General features: G+C 35.1%; 1 protein-coding gene across 4 annotated transcripts in view; it reads right to left on the bottom strand.

Moving 5' to 3' along the window:
• Nucleotides 1–24,541, bottom strand: part of LOC145671337 (bifunctional 3'-5' exonuclease/ATP-dependent helicase WRN-like) — a 141,657-nt gene that overhangs the window by 21,851 nt on the left and 95,265 nt on the right. For all 4 annotated transcript variants that reach the window (XM_081740352.1, XM_081740354.1, XM_081740353.1 and 1 more), the window contains exons 14-17: nt 23,672–23,818; nt 17,455–17,563; nt 6,854–6,995; nt 1,528–1,762 (exon numbers count right to left, since the gene is read on the bottom strand). In XM_081740352.1, coding sequence (XP_081596478.1) covers nt 1,528–1,762; nt 6,854–6,995; nt 17,455–17,563; nt 23,672–23,818 — 633 coding nt within the window. The remainder of the gene's footprint in view (nt 1–1,527; nt 1,763–6,853; nt 6,996–17,454; nt 17,564–23,671; nt 23,819–24,541) is intronic.

Below are 24,541 nucleotides of genomic sequence, written 5' to 3'. Positions count from 1 at the left end.
AATGATTCACAGGTTCAGCAACAGCGTATCGTAAGTTTCTAATATTTCCTTACTTCCACAAGAACAAAGGACTTGGATTTTCCCTGTGCTGCGCTGAAATTGCTTTTACATTAGTTTTAGATTATTATAATTTTATAAGTTCATCACTACAATCGCAACTTATCTTTTCAAAATCTTTTTGAATCTACAAACCTTAGCTTCTGATTCTCTATAATGATTGCCGCATAATGAAATCAAAATTGTAACTGTAGAATTTTCATCATTCTATGCAATTTGTGAGTACATCATTTTTAATTTAAAATAACGAATTTACCTTTTTAAAACAATACCTCCTATTATAAATATAACTAAAGCGATTCCTAGGAGATATACTACTCATACAACTAAGCTATGGGATACTCAAGGATTGTAGGTACTAAAGAGTTGAGTTGATTTTGAGTTTAACGTCCCGTTAAGCAGCGAGGCTATATGAGACGTGGATCTACTGATTAACGTGGAATCCGAACCACATGAGCTCCCGCCGGGAATCGAACCCGGGTCTCCCATAGGTACTAAAGAAATTATCAATAAAATCAATCATTAGAAATATTCAATAAAATTTCAATCATCATCAGAAATATTTAATAAAATCTCGATCATTATCAGAAAAATTTAATAAAACCTCAATCATCATCAGAAATATTCAATTAAATCTCAACCATCAAAAGCTTTATAAATGTTTAAAAACGTTTGGTGTAGTCCATGTATGGAACAATGTATGACAATTTATGAAGATGGGATTAATGCCAATTGTAAGTGCTTCCATTCTGACTGTATCAAGCTATCTCACGCATTGCCGTTAAAATTTTTCATCCAATTTTAATGATTATATATTGTTTACATTGTAAACGAACATTAAAGTGACTTTTTCACCATTACTAATTACTTTCTGCAAACCTCCAGTGATATGCGTATCTAAAGTTGGAAACCGCTGCTATATGATGAAATATTTAGCGAAATAACTTATAAATACTCTTTTGCTAAGTTTTCACTATTTTCTGTTAGCTAATTCATTTTGTACAATAAACAGCTTCATCCATCTACCTCTCAGTTTTTACATGATTAAAGCAGGGGCGCAGTGGCTCAGTGGTAGAACGTTCACCTCTGGTGCTTGGCGTCCTGGGTTCGATCCCACTCCCGCGAAGTGAACTTTGTGATGCACAAACTCCATGTGCGTGGGTTTTCTCGGGGTTCTCCCGCTTTCTTCATTCCACCATTTCATTCATTTCTCATCATCACCGTCTTCTTTAGGCTTGCCGGCATAACCGTGGGACGTAAAACTTTTTTTTTTTTTTTTTTTTTTTTTTTTTACATGATTAAGATTCAAAAGATTTAGTATTCTAGAAAATTCTTCTAAATATAGATTTCTAAAAGTCCAATATTCAGTTTGCCTGTCCCATGAAAATTCAACTTAATTTGTGTATCCGGTTATTATAAACTACCTATTCGAATCGTTTAATTTTTCTTACTGTTTAGCAGGATACCCACCTATCTGCAGCAATTTGCGCAACTTCTTTTCTTCCGTTCTGGAACAGAGTATACGTCTCCATTTTGGTGTCTGATAATTTAGTTGCAGAAGGAACGACAATATTCGATTGGGAAGAACTCTCGATGTTGCTTTGAAACACATCCTGAGGTAACTTGTTCTCTCTTGAAAATTGTACTATTTTTTCAACTATAGCGCTACCAAATTTCACTATCTTCGCTTCCGTAAACCCATCAACTGAAAATACAAAGAAAAAATATACTGATTATATCAAACAATAAAATTTTACCTTGCTAAATAAACATGGAACATAGTAACTCGATATATTTGAGGCACATCTGTGCTCATTAGGATTAGGAATTAGATTTCTGGGCTTTCGGCATCTAAGGCCATTTAGCTTGTCATGTATATGAGGGATGACGTCCCCCGGTGATCACATTATCCGAGGAAAGGGATGGAAGAAAGGATTGGAGAGGGAATGAAGCGGCCTGGGACCGTTATGTTAGTACCATCCCGTAATTTGCCTGGTGTGAATGAGGATAATCCGGGAACCCTCATTCAGGATGGCTGGCCTGAAAAAGCTGTTACACTTTCTCGACCGAGTGTCCCCACCGGGAATCGAACCCAGGACCCGTTTGCACCAAAGGCGAAAGTGTTAGCGACTACGCCACGCGAAATCTGTATTCAGTTTACAGCAAGGGCCGCGGTGGCTCAGTGGTAGAGCGTTCACCTCTAGTGCTTGGGGTCTCGGGTTCAAACCCTGCTCCCGCCAAGTGAACTTTGTGGTGGACAAACACCGTGTGCGTGGGTTTTCTCGGGGTTCTCCCTTTCCTCCCACTTTCTTCATTCCACCATTTCATTCATCTCTCATCATCACCGTCTCCTTTAGCCTAACCGGCATAACCGTGGGACGTAAAACTCAAAAATTTCATTTCATTTAGTTTCAGTTTACGGCAAAATGCACAGTGAAATTAGATTATGGGTTGGCAACCTCTTACGTTTATTCTCTTAGACATATTAAGTATTCAAAAAGCTTGAAACAATCACGTGTTGAACAAGGCATCCGAAGTTCCTATTAATTTTAAATCAACTTAAAGTAGTGCAAAAGTCTTTCATTAAGACATCAAAATCTACATGTTTCAGTTCATAAAGTGAACCAGTTTTTGGGAAGCAGCATAGAGGATAAGAAGTAAAAGGCAATGAGAAAATTGGGTGGCGACAAAATTTAAGGCAATCTTCTGCTTTTCCCCGGTTTTCAGCAGACTTTCTTGAAATTATCCCTGATATGTAATTAGCCACATAAATTTTCTCAAATTTATGGAAAAACAAGATCAAGAAAACAAGACAGCGATCATATATAAATATATTTTTTCGGCTAATCAACTAGAACAATGATTAATACACAACAAATACAACGTATTATATTATGAAATTACGAACACTTACATAAGACAAGTTCCTACATAAACAAGAATTTTTTTTTTTTTTGAAACTTTAATCTGTAACTTTAGTCACATGATGAAAGTTTCGTCACATATGAGAAAAAGTCACAGTGAGACACTCACTTAAAAAGGTGCATGTATTTAGATAAACCTGGCTGTTTTATATTAAGAGCCTGACCTATTAAAAAATAATACAAAATTTACCATTTTACTTTTGCTTGTTTTTTATAAGTGAAAAGAGATAATGAAATGCAAATTACCATAATCATAGATAATGTTATTCTACAACAGAAAATATAAACCTGAAGAATTTTCAGTGTTGCCATCCACAAATTACAGCGTTGCCAGAATAACTACTCCCCCAAAATCTAAGTTACGGCAGCGACTAGAGGAACGGACTCAACTGCAATTGATTACCTATCATGATGTTTTGGAATCCTGTGAACTATTTTTTAAATAATAATTGTATTTAGTTTGTAATAAACAGAGTAGTTTTAACATACAGTTAGGGCCGCGGTGGCTCAGTGGTAGAGCGTTCACCTCTGGTGCTTGGGGTCCCGGGTTCGATCCCAGCGCCCGCCAAGTGAACTTTGTGGTGGACAAACACCGTGTGCGTGGGTTTTCTCGGGGTTCTCCCGTTTCCTCCCACTTTCTTCATTCCACCATTTCATTCATTATTCATCATCACCGTCTCCTTTAGCCTAACCGGCATAACCGTGGGACGTAAAACTCAAAGATTTCATTTTAACATACAGTTATTAAAGTTAAATAATAATGTTATTTAAAAAGTAGTTCACAGGATTCCAAGACAACATGATACGTAATCAATTACAGTTGAGTCCGTTCCTCTAGTCGCTGCCGTAACTTAGATTTTGGGGGAATTGTTATTCTGGCAACACTGTAATTTCTGTGGATGGCAACACTGAAAATTCTTCAGGTTCATATTTTCTGTTGTAGAATAACATTATATATGATTGTGGTAGGTTGCATTTCATTATCTCCTTTCATTTATGAAAAACAAGCAAAAAAATTAGTAAATTTTGTATTTTTTTTAACGTGGCTCTTAACGACTTATCTCTAGATAAACATCAATAGTATTATGTAATTTATTTCACTTCTCCAACCGTTTTATTTCCTCATTAATATTGCGCATATCTTCCATTATTTTAGTCTTCTTAGCTTCAAGCTCGTTCAGAATGATTTTATTTTCCTTGTCTTCAGCTTCTTCTTGTTTGTTTTCGTCTTCCTCTCATCGCTGATTTGTTGCTTCTGTAAGGCGAGTACGAGCATTTCGTGTATAATGAATCATGGATTTCCTTAAGGATAGTTTCTCAAAGTCATCAGAAGAAGTTTGCGACTGCTATACACTGGGCATTGATTGAAAATACTCTTTCTAGATTTGAATTTTTATGAGAGAAATCAAAACCATTTTAACATCAACTCTTAAATCACTGCACCCTGAAGTATTCAAATTATTTAGCCAAAGGTCATCCAAACGCTGACAAATTCTAGAATACTGATTTATAATTGTTCTACAATTTGGATTCGAACAAAACTCTCTGAACTCCTTCACAATTCTATCTGCCCTGTTGTCATATAATCAATTCAGCTAAGACTTCATGTAATTCACTCACAAAATCCTTCTAGTCACTTTATATAATTTACATGTGAGTTATCCAAATATTTAAAAATAAATTTCTGTAGACACTTCTATAATTTTAGCGAAAATCCAGAATGTCCAAATCCATTATTGGTTGACATTTCTTAAAGGGAGTATGTGTAGCGAAACAAAAGTCTACGTTATTTATAGGAAGATGATTTTCATTTTACATATCAATTCTTACACATGAACTCGAAGAATTAAAAGCTTCTGGTTTTACCAACTATTTTTTTTTTTTTTTTAAATCACATCCGATGAAGTATTGTAAAGAAATGGATTGAGAGAAGTGTCAGTCTGAAATTCAGTAAGAAAAGGTGAAGCAAGTACATTAAAAAAAGTAAGTTTAGGATAATATTAAACGAGAATAAATAATATATTTTAAAAAAAAACTTATGAGACGCATTAGTGCATTGTATTGCATCGACGCCATTGTAAATATGTAAGCCCCAAAGCAGAACGTTTTTCAACTTTCTGCGACGACTTACGAAAAATCCAAAAACTTCCTCAGGCATTTTAATAATGACGTACTAAAATTATAATATAAAATTTTCAAGCGCATAAAGTTTAAACGTTACCCAGTAAAATACTTGTAACATTTTTTTAAGGCATTTTACTTATGAAAAGATGTACAGGGACCTTATAGATAATAACTGTATAATAACTGAATAAGTAATCAATCAAGAAATCCTCACATATATTTACTCAAAAAGAATTACGGGGACTTTTTAAAATTTTTTTACAGCTCAAAACATGGCGATGCATCATTTAAATCTCCTTGAGTCCTTTTTACAACTTTGAATGTTACCTCTTTAGATATTAATTTGTCTCCAGAAATAGGCTTGAAATGATTGTGGTATTAACTACTATATTTCTGACATAAAGCCATTTTCAAAAAATTTCCCTTGTAATCAGCATGTGGTCTATCTATCTAAATGTACGCCACCATATGAATTGTGCTAATCTCTTCAAATGAAAAATCACTGGCTGCAGGTCGATTAGTTTTAAGATCCCCAGTTTTCAACAATTGCCCTGAGGTGGCCATTTTTACGTATTACTATCACGTTATAATCACAATGGCAGCGCTACCACGGAATAAACAATGGCTCAGCAAGCATCTCGCTACTGAAAAACTGTCTGCTAGGGGTCTCGATTCTGCTGCATGCACTGTAGCACTGGCGATTGTAGCGCTTTTATCGGCGACTGTACGTATCGCTTAATCTTCCCTTTCGCGTCTCTAAAGTTCATCGGTATACAATCATATCAAACGCTGAATTGTTGTGAACTGTGTTTTATTAACGGAGAAGAAAATCTTTCTGCAACCGTAATTTTTATTTACAGAGTAGACAATTTTTTTGAGGCAGTAATTTTCGTCTAGAGATTAGCGAATCTTTCTACAGCTCCATTTCCTTTCTGCGACATTGGCGCACCGTCACCTGCTGTTTTGCTTTGGGGTATGTAAGTATTGACAGAAAATTGCATTATAAGCTTAAAGTAGAAAGTATACTTTGGTACCTATAGACGTATCCCATATTTAAAGATCAAGAGTCCGAACAAATTAGCCCGACTATCCACTGAGTATTAACAGAATGCATACCTTGATGTACAACTTTGTCAACAGTCTTCGTAAACTCATAAGCACTTCCGAAATACATCTCTTTGCGAAATAATCAGACATTACAATAAAAACACAGAAGCCATATATGAGTATCCGTAACTCCGAAATCCTTTCATTTGCGTGATTATGTACCTTCATTTAATGCAGGACAGAAAACGCCATAAAATCGAAACTAGTATGAACGAAATCGAAAAAATATTGCAACTATTCGTCCATCGAAAATTAATTTCCCATTGAATCGTTGATACAACTGTATTTTGGGGATGATTTACCAATATGACATTCCACTGCACAAGCGAAAGCGAAAGATAATGCACAAAACTACAGAACATAACTTTGTTACACATTATTAAAGGAAAACACAGGTAAGTCTTTTAAACAAGCATTCAACGACATCTGAATTAATCTTAGAATTTTCATTTTCAATGGTTTAATATTTATAACATGTCATTATTCTAAATTCCTTGAATCTTAGTAGAATTCCGTGACTTTTCCCGGTCTCGTTAAATTGCCTGATTTTTAAAGATTTTCTAGATTTGTCGCCATCCTGAAAAGTAAAACCAAATAAAAAGTATCTTGCACATTGTATCAAATGTAAATGAAAATATTACCTCTATTGAGATTTTCCACTTTAGACGGTCTCGCCTTTACTAGATCTAATATAGCTTTGTTGCTGGCTACCATGTATGGCATACATTCATTCTCAACAGCCAACTGATTTCTTAGCTGCACCAGTTCTCTATACAGCGTCAACTAAAAAAGATAAAACATAAATAATTACCCGCGTTGTTATTCAAAGAAATATGTACAACAAAATTAGATTATAATTAGATTATAACAAACGATGCATGCTTCCTTTAAAAATTCAACTCTCTTACTTCTAATGAGAAGATATAAAGCAATATTAAATGACACTGGAGTTTTGCAGTGTCACAAGTGCTAAGATTGGTTTTAATATCTACAAGTTACAAGTTTGAAGGACCAGAAATATAAGGTTTAGGATGAGCAGGATGAAAAAAAAAATCTTTTTTTAAAATCATTTTTGTTGATATTTTTTTATTTAAATCATTTTTTTTATTTAAATAAAATATTTCTTCTCGTATAATACAAGTGGCAAACTGAAGAAAAAAACATTAGGAATTAATTGATAATTATGCACTTAACTGCACTTAAGTGAAAGTATTGGTGTTGAATTTTGAATTAATCCCCAATCGTTAACCTATTTCAATCCCAAACAATGTTTCTTTAGCATGAAGGAAGAAGTATAGCAACGTTTATCAACATGACACTTTTTTTTTTTTTTTAACATAAGTTACAGACTTCGGAACTAGCTTGCGGCACGAAATACATATATTTCGTCTAATGTTATAAAATCTGAAAAGAATTTCAGTTTCGGAGAGGGAATCCGACCCCTATAAATACACCCCTATTATCTGGGAACAAACAATCAGACGCGCACACAAACAAATTTTCGTCTTAAATTCCCATAGTGATCTCTCGTTGGATATAACCTATGTTATGAAGAGAAGAAATCAGAATTCACCCGTTACCCGTTCAAAACGGGATTTTCCCTAATTATCCTCAGCATGACACTCATTTTCATACTGTGCTGTACATACATTTAAGTCTCATTTTATTATGAGCATCTTCCATAATCAAAATAACAGAACAGAGACGGAATTTTTACTTATTTTCACTTTAAATTAATTTATTTTGGAATTTGATTTAAATCAACGATTTTTATTTTAAAAAATCAAGTGATTTAAATCTTGAGTTAAATCGTGATTTAAATCAATCCACCCTGAGGATGAGTTAGTTTGAAAATCTAGAACTGCTAAGCGATTAAGCTTGAGTGAAGTTCAAGTGTCAAATTTTCTGTTACGTTTTAGGATCTAGTGAGAATTACACTGATGTAATCTGGACATTACGCAAAAATGATGAAAAATTGCTCGAAGCTTTCGAAATGTGGGTGTGAAGAAGAATGGAGAGAATTAGGTAGAGGAAGAGAAACTGGTCGATACATTGGCTAAGACGGAACTGTATCAGAGGCACGTGCTGGAGGGTATGGTGGCAGGAAAGAGAGGGAGAGGGCGAAGGAGACTACTATTATTGGACGATATCAAAACTGAAAAATCGTACGTAAAGACGCAAAGGTTAGCGGAAGATGGTTGAGCATGGAAGCTTCTCAGCTGCGGCAAGTGACCTACTAGTAATGGCAGAATACCTATGATGATGACACTGATGTAATACAGGATAGCTAAAAACAATGTTTAAAAGTAGCAGTCTGTTGTTGTTGAGACAATAATTACTTGATGTGTAAGGACTCTATAGGTTTGTAGATGACGTTTGAAGTACTTCGTAGTTATAGGTAATTTACGCAGTTATGTACCGATCTGGTTAAACAAAACTTAGGGAGTTAGGATATAAGATGGAGAAAATGCAAATATATATGTGATCAAAGATATAAATGTTCATAACTAGAATAACAAATTAAGGTAACTTCTTGGAAGTACGCTTAATGGAGTTAGTCGAATATCAAATAGTTGACTTCTTAATGAAAAGTCTTCTTCTATCGTTGTCGTTATTTGTTGAAGTTTAGCGTTCTTTTTCAGCATCGAGGCTACACGAGACGTGAACTTACACTTTAATGTGGAATCTGAAACACTGCAATGAACTCAAATTTTAATGCTCACTCACTGGGAATCAAACCTGGGACCACGTGCACAAAAGGAGTTCACCTCTTTTACTGCTATATTATCTAATTTACAAGTAATAATGTGTAACAAGAGTATCAGAAGACAAACAACACATACTAGCTCCTAGTTAACCCATAATCACGAATCAGTCGTAAATTTTACGAAACAGCATGGCCAACATTGCCGTATCTACCGAATTGTGTATGTGTGGCATCTTCTCCTTCCCGTACCTTCCTAACTCACATTGCAGAGACCAATTCTGGTTTGAGAACCATGTCTGTCGCTTCTGTTACATTTGTGCTGAATATCTATTCGTAATTTTTACGAAAGTTTGTAATTACCTTAATTTTTGATTCTTTGAGCGACTCTTTAGAAGTTCTTTGGCTATTTTATTATAACTTGACGACGCTATTTTATTATAACTAATAAGAAGACTGTTAGATAGCGTAACTTCCGATGCTGACGATAGAACATTATTTGAAAACAGAAATGATGAAGAAGAACTCAAAGAAGATTATGTAGAAGATACGGACGACCCAGATTTTGAAATAGAAATTTCAGGAAGAAACAGATGGATGACGCTTTTCAACGATCTACCTAATAACTTCGTTTAAAGTTTATATGCTTAATATTATGTCTGTTAGTTGCTTTGTTCTTATTCTTTTTAATTATAAAGTCGTAATATCAATAAAACAATTTGCTCACATATGTGAAATTTTTCCTTATGACGTCATATCTGTAAATCAGGTATACTGGTAGGAAGTTATATACATAGATTTTATATGTATTTCTTTAAATAAAGTATTCCAAAGGTATATAATCTTGTTGTCTATAAAATTCTATAAACAAACAAATTTCCAGATAAAAAAAAAAATATAATAATATAGATCCTAATACCAAAAGATATATAAACTTGAATCGTAAAATTTACGAATGTTCAGTAACTACGTTGAAAGAAAAAAAGGTTTAGTAATCTAGAGTTGACAGTATTTATTTTACAATATACCGGGTGTATCAAAAGTTCTGGGCCATAGGCGAACTTTGTTATAAGTAAAGACAAAAAATGGAAACAAAGGGAAGTTCTTGGAAATAGATCGTTTTCAATCTAAATGGTGAAATTTTACCAGTCGCACCTGCCGTTTGGGCTCCACAGTGGTCAAGATGCCCAATGTTAAATGAAAAACCAACGTTTCCAGTTTAGCAGATTGCTCGAATGGAACGTGAGTAGATGCAAAAATATCATGAGGAACGCACACATTTTTCTGTGAGGGAACCTAAAATACCTCGAATCTCTTTTTCAACAATGCTGTATTGTTGGTATAGCTAGAGTCCAAGGGAACAATCTGCTGAACTGGTAACGTTGCTTTTTTCATTTAACATAAGGCGCCTTATTAGTATGGAGCCCAAACGCCTGGTGCAATAGGAAAAAAAACAAAATCCACCACTTTTGAACGCCTCTCACGGTTCTGCTTTTGAACCCTGTTCATTAGACACTTTCTGCTTAATTTCATATCTATTATCACTTCCTTCAGTTTGTCAGTGTATTACTCACCCTGTACGTAGAGTGATTCATTTATATTCATTAATAACTGTTTCCTAGTGGAGACACTGTCGAAAAGGTGGAACAGATTTCTCAGGCCTGCCATCCTGAGTAAAGTCTTTCGTGGGTTTTCCTCATTCCCACCAGACAAATGTTGGGATTGTATCTAACATTCTGGTCTCAGACTACTTTCTTTCTTCTTCTCCCTATTCCTTTCTTCCGTACCCCTTCCCGGATAGTGTGCTCGCCGAGGAATGCATTTCTCACACGTAACGTGCTTACGGCAACAAATGTTGGTAGTGCCCAGAAATATGCATAAATAAATTAATAAAACATTAACTGTCCGTAGACGAACGATGTTCTTCCCAGAAGACACATGTTTTCTAGTGTTATTCAAAACTTTGTAGAAAAAATTCATTTAAGTTGTTTTTATTTTAAAGGCATATCTGACACTATACAAGTTGCTCTCTCAAAATGTAACTTGTTATACTTAAAATAACTGTTCTTACAACTGGAAATCTTTTACGTCAAGCACGAAGTATTGAACCTATAGCCTATCAACAATGTGTTAAATACACATCTCTCATGTTGAAAACTATTTTGATGTGAAACAAACTTCTTTATTCTCTTCCTATTGATACCACTTTCATGAATCTGAATATCACGAGTGTTTCTAATTATTATTATTATAGATTACTTATAATAACTTCGTAGGTTATTTCTTTCCGTACTAAATAGGTCTAAAAATACATTATTTTCTTTTTATATTGTCATCTTTATTCTAGAGCACTGATCTTCAACCTTTTTCCTTTAGCGAGCCACTTTTATATTCCACATACGGAACGATTTCGGTCACCTCCATTGAGGAAGTTGCAATATAACATATTACAATTCAATATGATTCAGTGCACATGTATTTAGTGATCGCTTTTCAGGTTAAATATAAAATACAGATTAATAAGAAAGTTGCAATATTTTGCAGAATATTAGACACTGATAGTCTTTATGTTATTCATTAGAATCAAATATAAATTGTAAATATATTCATAACTGTTGGAAAAACAATATTCAAGTCTGAATTAATGTTAGTTTTGTTATTACATTTATGTAAGAAATGCAATATACGAAAAAAAGCAAAATAAAATGTTCTTATGTCACTACTCTTTTAAAATTAAAAATTATTTTCTATACACACACTCACGCACTGACTCTTTTTACTTTCTTTTTTATTATTATTATTATTATTATTATTATTATCATCATCATCATCATCATCATCATCATCATCATCATCATCATCATCATCATCATCATCATCATCATCATCATCATCATCATCATCATCATCATCATCATCATCATCATCATCATCATCATCATCATCATCATCATCATCATCATCATCATCATCATCATCATCATCATCATCATCATCATCATCATCATCATCATCATCATCATCATCATCATCATCATCATCATCATCATCATCATCATCATCATCATCATCATCATCATCATCATCATCATCATCATCATCATCATATCATCATCATCATATCATCATCATCATCATCATCATCATCTACTTCTTCTTCTTCTTGGAGTTCAGTATTACGATACAATTTAATAAGTTCCATTCGCATGTCTCCTGGAGCATCTTTGACATCTATAGTGAAAGAGCTGGAGAATATTAGAAATCAGTTGGTGTGTGACCGGAGATGTAGAAACCTTATGGCGAATTTAGACCTTAACGCTGAGATACCTTCAGCATACTTCTAATTGTCTCGAACTGTCTCTGACAGTGCTAAGAAGTGTGAGTTCGCCATTTCTAAGCTGACTCTCTCTCACGTGTAGTTTAAATTCAAAAGGTTTCACATAATCATAGAGATGGGTGACAAAAGCATTCTTCCCTTGGAGTCTGATATTCAAATCGTTGAGGTGCATTGTATAAGGAAAATCAACAATCCGCTCCGGATCATTAAATTGTTCAATTCCGCCATTTTTGCTAGCCATGAATTAACTTATCCTTAAGATCAAAAAAATCTTTTAAGCACTTTACCTGTACTAATCTACGAATTACTGTAAAGAATACGTCATCGTATTCTGCCTCCATATCACTAAGAAGGGTTGACAACTGTCTCTGGTTCAATCCTTGGGATCTATGAATTTCACAATTTTAACAATCTCTTTCATAATACCTTTGAAACTCACACGTTTGGCACACAAACTTCTCCTGGTGCAAAATGCAATGATAGGATACCATCTGTTTGTTTGCAAGCGCACTTTCCTCATTACGCAATAATGTGACAAAACTTTTATTCTTTCCAATTACTCCAAGAACCGAATCAGTGATAACATCGTTTTTTTTTTTTTTTCTTTCTTCAACGATGACAACTCAAGTTGTATCGCCTCAAGGATGGCAACTCAGCATTAAAAATATCATTGCCCTTCGTGGTACTTTTTGACAGAAGAAGAACAAAAACTATTATTTGTAATGCTCCTTACGAAGATACCTAATTGCGCTGTATAACGTACACGGCAACTTTCATCACCAGCTGATGAGTAATAAATGAATTGAGAAGCATATTCTTTCAGTGCATTTTATGTACGGGCACCGGTTCTGGAAAGGAGAGGATATACTGTTCACCCACTTCATGACCCACTATGTACAATCTTCCGTTGTTCTTGCCACAATAACATTGAACAAACTCAGTTTCATTTTTTTTTTTTCTTTCTTCTCCTTTTCAGGATAGAGAATTTCAACTGGTGACACCCTGTATTTTTGGATGAATTCCCTGTCAGTAAAAGGCTCTGAACGCGTAGCAATTTCTTGGTCTACAATTTAGCTTGCCTTCTCAATGAAGTCACGTCAAATCAGTCTCTTTCAGTGTTTCGCGTTTTACTAATTATTAAATGTGTTTCAGCAAGCCGCAAACTTTGAGCTGGCAGGCCGCATGGGCCCGGGAGCAGTTGGTTGAAGACCACTGTTCTAGTTAGAGTGTATGTGCAATATTTATATCTGTTACTAATTCCAACTGTTGTTTGATTTATACATGATTAAAATACCTACCGTATATAGAACAATATTTTTTAAAAATTAAAATAATATATTTTAAAATACCTATATAATAATATTTAATAATATTCTATTAATAATATTCCTATTTAATAATATTTTGTTTAAAATAATTTAACATTATATTTTTAAAAAAAATGCTATTGGTGGTAACATTACTCATGACCAGCCCTTCACATTTTGATTTTTTTTTTGTGTTCAAACCAGAAATAATCACAACTTAAAAGAGTATCACAGTTTGATTAACTTCCAAAAGAGAAACATTGTCCTTAACAATCAAAGACTTTTAGTGCTAGATCTAACAAAATAGAGTCATACGTATCAAACAAACCTACAATAATTTCCACTAACCATTAAGCATAACTCACGTTCAATGTGAAACAACAAAATGAATTAATAATCCTTTGTAACATAGGAACGTTTTTCTTTTACCTGAATTTCTATCTTGTTTTACCGATAATTCCGTTAGCTCAAGTCCTCCAAACTTCCTCGGACTGATTCTTTAGAAGTTTTTTGACTTGATTTGACTTTCGCCTTATCTCGAATTATAAATTAGATCGATTTTATGGATCATCACCAGTACTAATATAATTAAACGAATCAAAAGTCATGTAAGATAATGTGTTTATATTAATTATTTACATTGAGTAATTGCCACGTTTTCTTCTGCTACCCTGCTATGTTGCCATACTTTCGTTTGCAGTAAACAAATAAGTACAACCCCTGTAAATAAACATACAACTAGAGCTAGACCCTCTTTTTGCGAACATCTCGGTGCGTACTTATATTTACGTGCAGTTTGTTAATTGTAGTTTGAATTCCTAATTATTACGTCTCATTGTTAATCTAAGTTGCCTTTGTCTAAATTTAATTTCGGTACTTTCTTCCTAACAAAATATGACTCGTATACAGATCTTGCCACTAATGATGAAGTTTTACGTAAGGTTTACTTTCCTTGATCGAATGTTTGGTGTCGCTCAAGTGTTCGGATGATTCTGAAACTGATTGATTGATATCTTTGCCGTCATTGACAAGTTTTTTATCCTAGTTTTATATCCTTTTATTATAGTAATATATGTTTGATTATAATCACATACACCCGAATGTATTTTCTCATCCACTGATCATTAATGCAAAGCTTTGTATACAAGTCATATTTTATCAGGAAGAAAGCTCCAAAACTGAATTTGGACAAAGCAACTTAGATAGACAATGGGAGTTGAATTGAACTCAATTAACAACCTTCACGTAAATACTGCGTGTCTGAAATGGAACTGTCGATGTTTAAGAAGCTGTGAATTTAATATGGTAAGAGACAGGAAAAAAAAGTAAACATCTATTTCGAAAGAAAACTCAAAAACTTTTATTCAGCATATTATCGTACTTGTATGACTATCTGTGATGGTGATAGTATTGCCGAAACGAAAAATTTCGTCGGAACTTGAAAAGACGCAATGCATGTGGTGATTTAGAGAAACAAAAATTGTTGTTCAAGTGCAACGAAACTTCGTCTGTTTACCCTACAATGATCCTCTATCACGTAACAGTATTTAGGCGTGGAAGGAACAATTTTTATCAACAGGAAGTGTAGCAACAATTTTTATTGACAGTGGTCGTATCCAGAGAAAATCAATTTGCTCAGCGAGCAGGCAGCTGAGAATTCCAGAGTTGACAATATACGATGTGGCACAAAAAAAAGATTACGTTCATGTGCGTATACGGTGCAATTGTTGCACGAAACTGAACCTAACGACAGGCCAAAACGACCTGTATTAGCGAATTAAATTCTGTGCAAGATTGATAATGACCATAATTTTCTATCGAACGATGTTTTAAAAGGTGAAGTAACTTTTCCCTTTTCTGCTAGTGTTAACAGGCATAATGTTAGGATATAGGAACCTGAGAATCCACACTGTATGTAGAACAGTCCCAAATTCAATGTTTGGTGCGTTGATACATATTGATAGTGATAGTGAAAGTGCGTTGATAGTGATGGAGTATATTGATACGGAATATCCTAAACGTGGTGGGCCAATTCCCTAGCCACTACGCTCTTCTGATATAACCCCTCTAGACTTTTTCTCTGAAGATATGTAAAAGACATCGTATTTTCTGGCGAAAAGGTTCTGGTGAAATCCAGGACCATATTCAGATTGCGTTTGTTTCTGTCTTGCAGAATATATGTAGAGAATTTGAATTCAGGTTGCATAATGAATGACATGTAAGTAATACTAATAAAACTTTTTCAGTTTTCCTACGAAATATATGCTTTCTTTTTTTCTCTATCTCTTATCACATTAAAACCACACACTTTTAAAAACCAAAAGTGCCACACCATGTATAATTACGCGCTGATACATGCGAAAAAAGAACATTTAGTAACTAACTTTAGTTTTAATTTAACTAACTAAAACTATCTAACTCTATGGCCTATGGAACCCGGAGGTTCAATGCCACGTTCACTAAAGCTGTTCATTGACCCCTGTTCTAAGTCAAATAGATTCACTTTCTACTTTGTATTCCTATTTCTGCAAGATCCATCTTAATATTGTCTTCTCATCTGAGCCTAGGTCTTCCAAATGGTCGTTTTCCGATTGGACTTCCAGTTAAAACTCTGAAAGCGTTCCTACTTTCTTCCCTTCTGGCTACATGACCTGCCCACCTAAGCCTCCTCGATTTGATGATTCTAACAATGTTTGGTAAACGGTACAAGCTATGCAGTTCTTCGTTATGAAATTACCGGCATTCCCCATTCCAGTCCCTTTTAGGTCCGAATATTCCGTCTCAATTTTAATTTTAGTTTTACAAATTAAAGCATGGTAGCAATGTAGGCTAGAGGAACAAAACATAGCAGTTACACAGAGTAAACAACTAAACAATTAGAATGTGAGTACGTTAGCTCACAAAACTTTTGATTCTTTCGGTTTTATTATAGCACGGTCAACAAGAGATGGTCTCTGACGTTTCTTATCACATGCGGTGGGGCATTGCAGCCCCTACTTTGATACTAGTGTTACCAACCACGATCACTCTGTCTTATACCATTAATTAAATTGCCACTACAGTTGCACCGAAAAAAACCTTGACACGCGAGTAGTGGCAATGTCACTGCGAGCTGTCAGAGACGTTCTCTTACTGGACGCACTATAGCAGTGTTGATAATCCACAATATCAACATAATTTATAATTCAAGACGACATAAAAAAAGAGAGAGAGAGAGAGAGAGAGAGAGAGAGTACCATAAAGCAGCAGTTAAAGCATTTTTAAAGAATGAGACCGAGGATTTAGTTAATGATATTATTGCTGAAACAAAACACGAATTATGATTTTAAGTGTCTGTGTATGGAGGGGAGGGGGGAAAGGAGATATTACATAAAATGAGTGTAAACATCCAAACGTTAACATATGACAATAATCCTTTGAATTTATTAATTGATTCAAATAATTAACGAGCTCATTTCAACAAACGTAAGCTACATGTTTTGTTCCTGAAGTAATTGGTCTTGGTCTTGTTTATGATTTTTACGTGAGCTACATATTATGCGTAAAGCGTGATCATGAATGCTATATGTATATAACTACTTGCACCATTGGCCGAATTCTCAGAAATTGAAAGCAACTTCTACTCCGATTTCTACTGTAAAAGAGGGCATAGTGACTTAGGAGTAGAGCGCTTACCTTTGGTGAGAGAGGGTCTCTGGTTTGATCCCAGGTCATGTAAGTTTGTGGTGGGCAACATAGTGTCCGTGGGTTTCTCGGGGTTCTCACTTTCCCAACACATTTTCATTCCACTCTTTCAGAATCTCCTTACTTTCACTTATCATCCGTTTCCTTTAGCCTAAATGGCATAATCATGGAACACAAGTTACAGATTTCATTTCTAATTGTAAAACTTGCCTCAAGTTTCATCTCCTCTTCACTTTTGCATTCGTTCGCAGAAGGAGTCTTAGAAGTGCTTGGCTTATCAGTGCCACACCATGAAGAAGTTGACAGCATTGGTAGAATCCTACAGACGGAATAGATGCTTAAATTACTATTAAAAATTACTATATCACAACAGGAAATATATACATATTTAAAATAAATTTACACTAATAAGACCTTATCAACATGTTATCTATGTTATTAACTATACATATGATTACAAAAGTCCACTTTTGGGAATATGCTATTGTTAACTGCCTTATGTAAGAAGTCACAAAACACTCACCACTTCAACCACTATGAATTATTGATATGCGTCCATATCTGTAGCCAACACTAGTCTATGCAATTTAAACACATTAATTATACCATCTATTATCTAAAGTACAAGTAATGCTGCTAAAGTCACTTTACAATCGAAATATTAACAAAGAAAATTAGGCAGGACGATATGTTTCCACTAGTCTCCAAGAAGTGGATACTCCCATACTTTTTATATATTTAGTCCAGTGGTTCTCAACCTAATTCCTATCACGATCCCCATTTTATCACATTCTCTTGCCAGCGGCTCACTTATAATTTCTGCTTTGTAATAAGCTTGTATGGGATTTTTAATATACCTACTGCAAAGATTTCACGATATGCAACTATTTCTATAATAGTAGAATCCATTTCTTGTATATAGTGGATACAGTAACTTCCCTAAAAGCGCATGGATTAAAACCAAATTTGGTCAGTTCATTCATATTTCAAATATCAAATCCGATCCGTCATACTGTTTCGAAATGGAGGCCGTTTGAAAATTTTAAAATTTCATATCTCCCTTAATTTTGGGCCATATGATAAAAAATAAAGTGATTTCCAAGTTTGGTTAAAAAAAAACTTTATTGAGTATTTTAAATGACTTGATAATGTGCGTCACGAAGATTGAACCGAACATTGCCGCACTAGTGAAATCACACCACGTTCAAGTATCTTATTAGCTTTCAATTTTAATTGTATTTCAATAGGCAGGATTTGTCACATTTGTAATTTTCCGGTATTTCAATATGCAGTTCTCATTAGTTTCGTATCGTACCTCTTTCATTTAAATCGATGTTTAAACAACTCTGCACTTGCTGAAAATGTTTAGTAGACCTATTTTTTATTGTTCTTAACAGTATGTATAAAAATAAAAATATACCTATCAGAACAAAATTAAAGTAATATTTAAAAATATTTTCCGATATTAATTCTAATTATACTTTTATCTCCTCCGCTTATCTTAACGACCCCCAGGTTGAGAAACTCTGATTTAGTCAATAATTTCGAAATAAATTAATCGATCTGAGAAACAATGAAACCGTCTGGTACATTTTATTTAACTAAATAATGTGATTATCTTAATAATGTGTTACAATTTCAAGGTATTTATTCCGGCAAAAGTATTTTCGAAATTCGCTTCTGCTTTCATTCTCAATCGCTCCAAGCACAAAAAGAAAGATAAATATACTAAACTCACATATTTATGGATTCTTAATTAACATTAAAAAAAGCATAAATTATATGTTGGCCACATATTGTAAAATTATCTCAATAACTAATATCCAAAACACAACTTGTTAAAAGAAGTAAATTTAGAATGTAATGTAGAAAGAAGAACATTTACATTGTGATGTTGAAAGAAGCACATTTACATTGTGATGCAGAAAGATGCAAATTTAAATTGTGATGTTGAAAGATGCTTGTTGTACTGTATGGCTGCGAAACATGGTCGCTTAATCTGAGGTAAGAACGCAGACTGAAAGTATCTAAGAATAAAATCCTGAGACGAATATTCGGACCGAAAAGAACGGGAATAGGAAATGGCGGAAATTTCATAACGAGGAATTGCATAATTTTATACTGTTTACCAAATAACGCATAATTTATACTGTTATACTGTTTACTGCTTCAACGTTAGGAGGTTCAGGTGGGCAGGTCATTTAGCCAGAATAGAAGAAAGTAGGAAGGCTTGCAAAGTTTTAACTGCAAATCCAGTCGGAAAACTACCATTAGGAAGACCTAGGTGGAGATCGGAGAACAATATTGAAATGGATATCTCAGAAATAGGAATACAAAGTAGAAACTGGATCCAGTTGGCTAAGGATAGAACTCAATGGAGAGCTTTAGTGAACAAGCATTGAACCTCCGCGTTCCATAGGCCATAGAGTTAGTTAGCTGAAAGATGCAAACGTAGATTGCGGTGTTCAAAGAAGCAAGGCTCTTTCTGTCACTGAATACCTTCTCTTTTGCGACTATGTGGCGCAAAAATCGTCGAGTTGATTCTTGTGTTTGTGATATTAAATAAGAAGAGTTGCGCAAAAATTTCCATGATGCATTTTGGGTTTACAGAAAGTTTGCGTCATCATCCTCTCAGCTTTTGAACTTTCCCCCTCATTAGTATGCTTGTGTGTTCAATGCCATGATGAATTCACGTTTTTTTTTCAGGTCATTATCTTTTAAGTATTCCCCATCGAAGTATCTGATATTCTTCCCTACTTGAGTTCCGTTTCAAAGCATGCAACTTATTTTCAAGCTTGTGAGTTTTAAAAAATCTCCACTCGCATTTCCAATATTTGTGGCTTCAGCACTATTTAAACGTTGATTTAAAGAAAGAAAAAAAAAGTAATAGCAAATATCGTACGTGGTAGAAGCTACGAGGGCGGATCAATAAGTAACACACACCAATTTACAAAGAAAGTGTAATAGATAACTACCAAGAATATGTACTAACTAGAAGATCATATTAATGCTATTTTCGACACAGCCGCCGAATTTCAACGTATTTCTCTCATCGTGGTACAAGTTTCAAAATACCCTGTCCATAGAAATCCGTATTTGGAAGTACAGCCAGCTGCGCACAACTGATCTGACTTCATCAGAATTGAAACACTGGCCGGCCAAGAATTTCTTCATCGGCTTAAAATATGATTGCCTGAAGGTGCCAGATCACAGGACTGTACGGTGCATGCTCGAGAACCTCTCACCCAAACTACTCGAGTCTCTCACGAACAGAAGCAATAATATGGGGGCATATATTGTCATGAAGGCATTAATACTAGAGTGTTCGCCACGAACCTCACGATACAACTTTGCCAATATTGTTTCACACGAAGAATCATTCACACTGGCTCCGCATGTTAGAATATTTACCAGGAAAACAAACTGCATATCCCAGAATACACTGATATATTATATATATTGTAGTCAACTTGAGTTTCTTCTATGGTGGAGAATTGGTGTGTTTCCATTCCATAAACCAACAGTTATTGCGCCTTATAGACGTATATGAGGGTCTTTGGAACCCACCGAGCACTTCTTTTACGAAATGTCAATTTATCATGTACAAAGGGTACTAGGAAAGTTTTGTAATACAGCTTTTTTATTTATTTATTTATTTTTTCAAAATAATTTCCACCACATTCAATACAACTATCCATCCTCCGAAATCAATCGTTAAACTAGATTTGTCGAGTCTCACTAGGGAGTAAAGTACACTCGTTTTCCCACGCCCTCAGAAGGTCCTCATCACTTGAAAACCGCATCCCTTTCAGCTTCATTTTAAATACGGAAACAACGCAATGTCAAATGGAACAAAGTCTGGACTGTAAGGAGGATGCTCAAGTAGTTTCAGTCCTGTAGTCGTCAAATATTCGGTGCAGGCTTTTGTGTGGTGAACTGGAGCATTGTCATGATGGAGTAACCAGGTGTCCATCCGTGAATTTGATCGTAGGTTCTTCATAGATTCGATGACTTTAGGTAGCCACTATTCAGTGTACCACTTAGCTGCGACTGTCTTCTGTATGTCCCAAAAGACATGCTCTATAATTCCACTCGATTTAAAAATGCAGCTATCATTTTCTTCTTTACTGATCGGGATTTCCTGACAGCTACAGGTGTATCTTCATCATCAAATACCCAAACTTGGTTCTGAGTCTTGGTCAATACATCATAATAGTACAACCAAGTCTCGTTACCTGTCACGGTGTTGTTCACAAATCGACACGCTCTACCAAACATTTGCAGCATCTCCCGGCACAATGTCACACGTCGTGTCATCTGCTCTTCTGTCTGACTATATGGCACTTAGAGACAACAAAGTTTCTTCACGTGCAAAGGTTCATGCAGGATCAAACGAATTGCCTGTGCATTTAGGCCTAAGGTATCCTCAATCTGCTGGTAGGTCACTCGCCTGCCTTCGTCAAGCATTTTGTTAACAGCAGTGATATTTTCCTCTGTAACTAACATTCGTGGCCTTCCCTCCTTTTCAGCGTCCACCATATGAAATTTACCTCTGGAATTCTTTGTACCACCTGAATACAGTCGTACGATGTGGACGTACATCACCCAGTACAAAAGTAATTTCTTCTAAGCACTGGTCTACATTTAAACCACGCGCGAAGTTATACCGCAAAATTACTCGTATCTCATTTCGTGACCAAAATGCCATAGCAAGCACTTTAGACTATCACGGCTAATGAAGAACATAAACATGTCTCAGCATGCACCAAGAAACAGACTCCTGCGAAACATTGTTGTGTCGTATTACAAAACTTTCCTAGTGCCATTTGCACATCACACACCGTCATACGAAATGTAGAGCATGTTCGATATTGTTCGAAGATGAATTCGTCGGTTTTTATGAATTGATTCTTCAAAGGTTCTGTCATACTATTCGCTTGATACTGTTACTGGATACCCCGCACGTGGCAAATCCGCAAGGTTTACACGTCCCTCTTCAAAGAAAATGAAATATTTCAATTTAACGTTTCATCATTATACTGCTTAGGCTAAGGGAGACGATGACGGACAAGTTGGTGAAATGAGGAAGTGGGAGGAAACGAGAGTATCTCGAGAAAACCCACGGACACGATGTTGTTCACCATAAACTTGCTTGGCCAGGAATCGAACCAGGGACCCCACGCACCAGAGGTAAGCGCTCTACCACTAAACCATCATGCCTCCATCCTCTTTAAAAAAATTACATCGCTTGGTTATTATGGTTATTAGCGTTACTATGGCCCAAGATGTTACTATGGTCCATACAATCTTCCCCATACACGCACAAAATTTCCCTGAGAATTTTACTTGGATTTTGTCTATTAAACCACAAAAAAATGAACCACACCTCCGTGATCTTACTGTAACACAAGCGCCGCATTTGTTGTTCTGCCGCTAGACGTACACCTGACTGAAGAACTGTCGGTTACAGTGAGAACGTTTTCACGTCCAAGACCAGGATAACATCGCGTGAAAAAAAATTATATGCGTTACTTATTGGTCTCCCTCGTGACGAAATTGCTGTTTCTAATGAAGGAACATATATGAAGTTAAAAGGGAAAATTCTTATAAGTAGGCAAGAAGCTTCTATAAACTTCAACTTCTATAAAAAATACTCAGAAGAATAAAATAAATAAAAAAGAACACTTCTGAGATGATAATGAATTCCTCAACATAGACCTAATGTTACCTAAAGAGTACGTAAACCTTGGGAAGCTCATTCTCGTCACAAACTGCCCAGCTTTGTCTATTGAACATTCCATTTTAGAACAATAATAACATAAATAAATAAATGAAGATTAATACTACGAAACATATCGGCGCGGAAGACCCGGGTTCGTTTCCCACTGGGAGTTCATATAATTCGGATCTCGCGTTAAGTTGTAGGATCAAGTCTCGTATAGCCTAGCTGCTGAAAGGAACGTTAAACTCTACTTAATCAACTAACGAAAGTTCAAACTACTTATAATTTTTACCAAAGAGATTGTTGTGTATACTACTGTCAGCTACTAAGTACGAAAAGATCCCTACGACTTTATATTACAATCCACTATTTTCTGTATGTAACATAAAAAGAGGTGCAAACTTGTGTTTATCGAGTTATGTTTAAATTAAAATCTTCTGGCCCGTCAATTGTTACGACTATGATCTCATGAGGATATATATATATATGAATATGAAAGTCTAAAATTCCATTACGATAACTAATGAAACCTGAAAAAAAAAAAAAAAAAAAAAGCAATCACAGTTACTGTCTCCGTCAACAGATACAAAAGAAACTAACAATTCAATCCACAGAAAGAAACTAACTTACTGGAGCTGACTGCACACAGTACAAATCTTTAATCAATGATTAAAACATGCTGATATTCTTTGAAAAATAACTTACATTGGTTTATTGACGTTTCCAGAAGTCCAACCGCTGGCATCAGAGTCCGGAAGAGCAACTATATTGCGTGGCTTAGCTTTCATTACACGAATCATTTCTGGCGGTGGAATCAGTTTCAACGTTACTCCTTTATTGTCTTTTGCGTATCTATAAAATAATTAATTAAAATTAGAAATGTATTTCCTTATTCATTCTAGAAACAAATGAAGCCTGCAGTAGGTAATGTAATTCATGGACAGAAAAAGATACGAAACAAACTATAGTGTGTTCAAAAAGTCGCTCCGCAGTGGATTATGGCAGAAAGATATATAGAAACACTCCACTACAGTAATTGTTGAAAATGGCCTGCCTAAGTCATAAAAGGCATAGATCAATACTCCTACGCATTTTCCCGAAAGCTCGAAGTAAAAATTTGTGATCGATAAATTGTATGTATCTTACACGTGATAACGTCCCTCAGTACTTTAATAGCTTTAGGTTGCTCCTAATATTTTCAACGAATACTGTTTGCCTACTTTTTGATGAATAGTGTTTCATATGTTCTCTATACTTGTCAATCCCACTAAACACTGTTCAACCAAAAATCATTTGTTGCTCTATTGTTAACGTTGTAATACAAACCTGTATTATCCGATACTCAGCATAACTCTGACCAACCTTTGAGCACAACAACCGGTTACAATGTAACGCGGACCGTCTTTATTGTGCATTAAACATCTCTACTGAATTGAAAGTTGAAGTCCAGCTTCGTTCCTGTCTGTATTGGACATTTGCATAACATAATGTACACACACACACACATACGCACAGACAAGGAGAAAAGTCATCACTGCGAAGCGACTTTTGGAACGCACTCACATAATTGATATT

The sequence above is a fragment of the Thermobia domestica genome, chromosome 15 (assembly GCF_964235325.1).
Source record: "Thermobia domestica chromosome 15, izTheDome1.hap1.1, whole genome shotgun sequence".
Taxonomy (NCBI): Eukaryota; Metazoa; Arthropoda; class Insecta; order Zygentoma; family Lepismatidae; genus Thermobia; species Thermobia domestica.
Note: the sequence above shows the minus strand (reverse complement) of the source record. Positions and strands in the feature narration are given on the sequence as shown.